The sequence below is a fragment of the Eublepharis macularius genome, chromosome 12 (genome assembly GCF_028583425.1).
Source record: "Eublepharis macularius isolate TG4126 chromosome 12, MPM_Emac_v1.0, whole genome shotgun sequence".
Taxonomy (NCBI): domain Eukaryota; kingdom Metazoa; phylum Chordata; class Lepidosauria; order Squamata; family Eublepharidae; genus Eublepharis; species Eublepharis macularius.
The window spans coordinates 65,844,973-65,852,201 of NC_072801.1; the positions used below are offsets into that span (position 1 = coordinate 65,844,973).

General features: G+C 42.1%; 1 protein-coding gene across 1 annotated transcript; it reads left to right on the forward strand.

The window, feature by feature from the left end:
- Window positions 1-484: 484 nt before the first annotated feature.
- Window positions 485-1,453, forward strand: LOC129338948 (olfactory receptor 5V1-like). Its single transcript, XM_054993518.1, has one exon. It carries the CDS (start codon window positions 494-496, stop codon window positions 1,451-1,453), a length of 960 nt encoding a protein of 319 aa, XP_054849493.1. The 5' UTR covers window positions 485-493.
- Window positions 1,454-7,229: the final 5,776 nt, after the last annotated feature.

Here is a 7,229-nt window from a genome sequence, read left to right on the forward strand (position 1 = left end):
TTTCTTTCTCTCTGTTGTCTTTCCCTCAACATACTCCTGGTTTCCTCTCTTTGGTGGCTTGAGGGGAGGAATTACCTCAGTTTGAAAAAAAGTGAAAAATCAATGTCAGATACTAGAACTGTAATTGTTTCTCTGCACTTAGCATGAATTGTAAACAAATAACCTTGGACAGGATAAAGAGATCATAGAGAATTTAGCCAATTTTGACAGGGCAAAGGTTCTTTGGTGTGAGAATTATATTTCCAACATCGGTCAGATAGGAAAGGCCATTGATAGAGTGTGCAGGTGATAGCAACCCCCCAATTGTTTGTGTCCGTGAACTCTCACCCAGAGCTTCTGAACAGGAAGTTTTCATTTCTAGCCATTATCACCCCTCCATGCCTGTAACTAAATCCTTTTAAAAGCAGGTCTTCATGACTGTAGCTGTTCACAAACTGAATATGTTTCCTATGGTTTTCTCTTTTTGCAGGGGAACTCTTCTTTGAGCAGAGAAATGGACAACAGCACAGTAGTGACAGAATTCATCCTGATGGGTCTTTCTGATCTTCCGGCCATCCGCTTCTCCTTGTTTGCTGTTTTTTTGCTCATCTATACTATTACATTGGTGGGAAATGGTACCATCCTTCTCGCCATTGCAACTGACTCTCATTTGCACACCCCCATGTACTTCTTCCTTACCAACCTCTCCTTGCTGGACATCTTCTGTCCCACAGCCACGGTGCCTAAAATGCTGGAGAGCCTCTTGTTGGAGAAAAAAACCATTTCCTTTGTTGGCTGCATTCTGCAGCTCTACTTCCTAGTAGCCCTGGCAGGGACAGAGGTCTTCCTTTTGGCTGTCATGGCATATGACCGCTACGTGGCCATATGTAACCCCTTGCGCTATACACTCATCATGAGCAAGAAGCTCTGCCTTCAGATGGTGGCCGGCACGTGGATCACTGGGTTCCTCAACTCTTTGCTACACACAGTGTTGACCTTCATCTTACCTTATTGCAGGTCCAATAGAGTCAATCAGTACTATTGTGACATCCCACCTGTGCTGGCTCTCTCTTGTGCTTCCACCTACTTGGCTGAGATGGTTGTTCTTATTGTTGGGGGCATTTTTGGTATGGGGGCTTTCCTGGTCACCTTGGTCTCCTACGTCTATATCATCTCCACCATAGTGAAGATCCGCTCTGCAGAGGGGAAGCGCAAAGCCTTCTCTACCTGTGCCTCTCACCTCATGGTGGTGTGCCTCTTCTATGGGACCACCATCTTCACTTACATACGGCCTTCTTCCAGCCACCACCCGGACCAGGATAGGCTGGTGAGCATGCTGTATGGGGTAATTACCCCCATGTTGAACCCCTTGATCTATAGCCTTAGGAACAAAGAAGTGAAAGGGGCCTTAAACAGGGTGATAGTGGGATGGGGAAAGAGTATCCTAGAGAGAGCTAGATGTTCTTTACATTGAGGAAATGAATATTAAAGCCGTGCACTGAAATAAATATTGAGCCAAGGAAAAGCAACATTTCGCAAGCTGTAAAAATGGTTTGAATAAGAAAATCTCATGTGAATCCCCACTGTTTCTGTGAACACTTTGGCTGCTTTACTTCTAATGCTTGAACCTTAAGGGAAATTATACAGTTTGTAATCTGCACTTCCTCACAATCTTTGCTCCTTACCATTCACCCTTGTTTTATTTAGATCTTGGTAATGAACAAGATAGAATGTTCATGCAGTATAGTGGTTAGAGTGCTGAATTTGGAAGTAGCCAGGAAGCTTGTTAAGTAATTTTAAGCCAGTTACTATTTCTCAGATTAACCTACCTCACAGGGTTGTTGTGAGTATCAAACAGGGGTAGGAGGAGGGGCATCATGTATATCACCCTGTGTATTCTGGTAGAATGGTAGGCTAAAAAAATGTAATAAACTCCTTCATTCAAGAACCTTTCTGTTTTTTCCCCTGTTATGAAAGTGCCATGCCAAATACACTAACAATCATGAAGTAAATGGATTCGAATCCATGTCATAAGCACAATTTTTAATTTTGATGGTTTTTTAAAATAAATATTTGATTCGTTTTCTTATAAAAATAGGAATAGGGGAAGGGGAATGGGAAGAGGAAAGGTAATAGAAAAATCATAAAGTCTGCTTACATCACCATTCTACTTATCTACATATCATATCATTTCACACTACAAATCCTTCTATTGTGATTACTAGTAACAGTTACAATACTGTCTTCATATGTTTACTACATTCAGGTCTTTATATTTGTTTTTAATCCAGTTATAAAAGGGAATCCATGGGGCAGCAAAATCTTCTTCCATTTGTCCTTTCATTAATGAAGTTAACTTGTCCATTTCCGCATTTTCCATTATCTTCATTATTAGTTCCTCTTGCTGAGGTGTTGTTGGTCATCATTTCCAATAGTATGCTAATAAAATTCTTGCTGTTGTTACTACATGTATTATGAAATATTTCTGGTCTTCGTTCAGCTCTTCTGGTATGCAGTTTAACAAAAATTTTAAAGGGAATTGAAATCTGTAAAATCATTTGTAGTAATGTAAGTACCGTTATCCAAAATTTATGTATCTCTTTACAAGTCCACCCCATAAGATAGAATGTTCCTGTATGTTTCCCACATTTCCAGCAGTTATTTGACATATTTTTATACATTTTGGCAAGTCTATATGGAGTTAAATACCATCTATAAAACATCTTACATAAATTCTCTTTAAAAGCAACTAACTTAGTTATTTTAACATTCACTTTCCATATCCTATTCCATTGTGTCAAATCAATACTATATCCTAAATTTTGTGTCCATTTAGCCTTATATTCCTCCATCCCCTCATTTTTCATCTTCATTTGCATTAAGAATACATACATTTTTATCAGTTTTTCATCAGAATCACATAACAGTTTTTCAAAAGCATTTTGTTCTAAGTAAAAACTCCCACTTTAAAAATCTTTATTATATGTAGACTCAATCTGGGCCCTTGACCACCAATCTAAGTTAATGCCTTGTCTCTGTAATTCTTTTGTTTTTAATGTTCCTTTATCATCTAAAAGGTCTTTATATCTAATAATCCTGTCTAGAGAGAATACATTTGGCTGTGAAAATGCTTCTAATGGTGACACCCATTGTGGAATTTTAGAATATATTAGTGGTACAATTCTTTCCCATGTTGTTATAAGGGATTTGCTAATCAAATGGTTCTTAAAATACTTATGTCCGTTTGTTTTTCCATACCATACAAATGTGTACCATCCTAACTGCAGATCATGTCCTTCTAGGGCCAAAAGTCTTTGATTTTCTAAAAGAATCCATTCTCTCATCCAAACTAAAACTTATAATAAGTTTTCCAGTCCGGTAAAGCAAAACCAGCATTTTCTTTCAAATCTTGGAGTGTTTTCAGTTTAATTCTTGGTTTTTCCTCTTGCCAGATAAATTTGGACATTGATTTATTTAGCTCTTCAAAGAAAGATTTACTAATACAGATCAGGATGGTTTGATATAGATATATAATCCATGGTAGTATGTTCATTTTGATAGTTGCAATCCTTCCCAGCACCGAAACATGTAATCCTTTCCATTTCTCTAAATCTTTCTTGATCTCTTGAAGCAATTTCATATAATTGTCGTTCATTAATGAGCTACATTTTGATGTTAAGTAAACCCCTAAGTATTTTACTTCTCTAACTGAAATCCTGTCAGTCTGATTAACTCTGTTTTTTGGGGTGTTGTCATATGTTTAGTTATCACTTTTGTTTTCTAGTCATTAACCTTCATTCCGGTCATCGAGCCATATTCTTTAAGATAGTGCATTAATTGCTCTATTGAGTCCAAAAGCTCTTCTAATATAAATAATAAATAATCTGCAAATGCTTGTATTTTTGTATTTTATCTCCTTTAACCAGTGGTGCAGACTATATGCACCATCCTTCACTCACATATTTGATTTATTTTTGGATATCATTTGGAAGTCACATTTTTCTTTGAAGAATGGCATAATGGGTAAACACTGAACAAAGTATATATGATAGTTATATGCAGGGCTTTTTTTCAGCAGGGACGCTGTGGAACGGAGTTCCCGCACCTCTTGAAAATGGTCACATGGCTGGTGGCCCCACCCCCTGATCTCCAGACAGAGGGGAGTTTAGATTGCCCTCCGCACCACTGGAGCGGCGTGGAGGGCAATCTAAACTCCCCTCTGTCTGGAGATCAGGGGGCGGGCCACCGGCCATGTGACCATTTTCTCCTAGGGCAATTTATACTTTAAAAAACTCCCCCCTTGTTCCAGCTGACCCGAAGTGACATCATTGTGCAGTCCTGAGTTCCACCACTGAGTTCCACCACCTCTTTTCCCAGAAAAAAGCCCTGGTTATATGGGTTGCATATAGTCAAAGCTACTTAGTCCTTGCTCTGAACCAAGATTGCAAAGGTGGATGATGCCTGGGTGTCCTTGTGTTGCAACCTTTTTCTTTAACTGATGAAAGAAGAAGGAAGCCCCCCGCCTTTGATCTCCAAAAGGCTGTGCCTGGGGATTGCGAGGAAAAAGCCACGTGGACAATGGACGCTTCACTGAGGAGGGGATTCAGGTGACACTGAGAGCAGGATGCAACCCATTGGGCCTTCCCTGCCCCTGTGGGGTTATTTTAAATAAAGAATTTGGTATGTGTGTGGGGGAAGGCCTAATACTTCCCTCCCTGCACTCCGTTGTAGCTCTGTTCTAGTATCGCCTCTCCCATGGCTGCTATTAAAAATCTGCAGGACATGACCTACACCTAACATCTTGCTGATATTCAACTTCTTGCTTCTTGAGCAAGATTCAACAAAGCAAAAATGATAAAATGTTGGGATCAGCATGCTGCTGGCAAAGTCAGTAAGTCGTCGATGAGTCTCCCACCAGTTGCTATCCCTGTGCTGGCAATCCTGGTGAGAATAACTGTATTTTGAGGGGTTAAACTTTAACTAGGCCTTTTGTGCTGACTTTCTTACAGGACCTTCTTCCCAGGGCTCTCTTAATGGAAATAATAAACAAAGTCTCTACCATGTGCTTCAATCTGACATCAGGATGCCAAGAGGTTCTTTCCTCCTGGTTCTTCAGTCCCCACTGATGTCCTCCCAGTGCTTGCAGGCATAGGCCTGCCAACTCTGGGACTGGGAAATCCATGGAGAATCGGAGGCAGTGCCTGAGGAGAGAGCTCAGCAGGGGTGTTCTTACCCTACTGAGGAGTCTCCATATGAGTTGGGGAAATTAGCATTCAAGGAGACGTGGAAATTGGGATCTCCACCAATGTGTACCATGATCATTCCCTCAGAGAAACTTTTAAATGAACAGGCAGATGTTCTAAACTCTACCAGTGCCAGGGTTTCTGGTGCCCGTGGCAAACCTCCAACACATGCGTGCTGTGCGCGCGCGTGTGCCATGGGCTGCGCGATGATGTCATCATGCAATGATGTCATCATGCAGCGCAAGCTGCCTGTAGATGGCTGGAGTGGCGGGAGGAGGTTGCTCTGAGCTCTGCACACTGCCCCAGCAGCGGCTCGCGGCTGCTGCGCCCGGCTGGGTGTGTGTGGCGGCGGCAGCAGCAGCACGGGGCTGGCTGGCTGGCTGCAGCAGCTGCAGCACAGCCATGCCAGCTCTGCGACGTGCGCCTCCACCCCCAACACTCCCTCTGGTGCCCCTCTGGAGCCCTTGTGCCCTGAGGCCACTGCCTACTTGGCCTCAATGGGCGCGCTGGCCCTGGTTCTAAAGGAAAGGTAAATAAAAGGCAAACAAATAGAAAATCACACACAGCATACACATAGAGCTAACTAGGAAATAAGGGAGGAAGAAGGGGAGATTGATTCAGGATAGGGCAATATATACCAGTCTAGAAGAGGAAGGACATCTGTAGAGGTAGCAGCGTGAGTGGTCAGTGCTTTGTGGCAGGAAAAAGAAGGCTCAGTAACGTGCCTGAGGGCGTGCATAGAATCCAAAAAAACCACACAGCATAGAGCTTGAGGCAGCCCAATTATCGTGTAAAATGCCCCTGAAACAATAACTTGATGGAGGTGGACAATACATTGGGAAGGGTTCGATTGTGTGTGTCTGGGAAAAACTATAGGTGAAAAAGGATACTTGATGGCGTGTGATGGCTGGATAGGAGGGACTATCAGGTCCCTGAATAACCCAGATTAGGAATGGGGAGTGTGGAAGATACAGAACGGCATTGATGAGATAAGCAGGAACTTCTGGAAGATCTCTTTGTTTTACTTAAGTGCTTTTCTGGGGTGCGGAGGGGCAGCTAGTCAATCTGACACACCTTCTGGTAATTTTCCAACTCCAACTGTGCTGGTATCTGTCCTGCCTGGCCAGAAAGTATTTTGTGCTTATGGCACATGAGGAAGGGGCTTATGATATTTCATATTCATAGGCTACCCTTTCAATAAGAAGAAGAGGCATGACTGCTAACAGTGTGATGCCATGGAGTCCATCTTCCAGGGGAACTGATCTCTGTAGCGTGGAGATCAGGTGTAATTCGTAGAGAATGCCAGACTAACCTGGAGGTAATGGTTCGTAATGATTTACTGTTTGATTTGTAATGATTTACTGTTTGAGCTGGCTTGAGCAGGACTCTGGAGAGGTGGCGTATATGTTTTATAAATAAAGAAATAATAAATAATAAAGTACTAAGCACATTTTAATCAGGATAAAAAGCTGATATTGGGCACTTGTGTAATCCAAGGTTTCCTGATTACCAAAGGAAATCTGAATTCAACACTGAATGCTTGTGCCACCTGATGTGGAGTTTCAGTGGTGTGGATGGGGAAGCTGTACCTAGTGAATTTCTACCTGTACCTAGTGAATTTCTACGAAACACCTCCAGCAGCATAAATCAGTAAGGCTGGCCTTGATTCAAGGTTAGATCAACCAGAGGACAAACAGAAAGAAAAAGCCCAAAGGTGAGCCAAACAAGAGAGGCGTGAGAAGTTTGTTCTGGGGGGAGGGGGAAAATCTAAATGTAGACCAGTAGGCAGTTTTGCGAAAGATGTTGGGAGGGAAGACCTAGTGGTTCCAGGTAGCTTTTAACTTGCTTAAATTTAGCAAGGCCAGGCTATGTTGTGGTTTCTGCAGCTTTTCTTTCTGTTTTTGCGTCTAGAAACTGCAAAGGGAGTAAAAGCTTTAATGAAGTTGCATCACTGGATACGACCTGGGAATTCACACACTGCTCTTCAGTTAGATATTTAGCATAGAA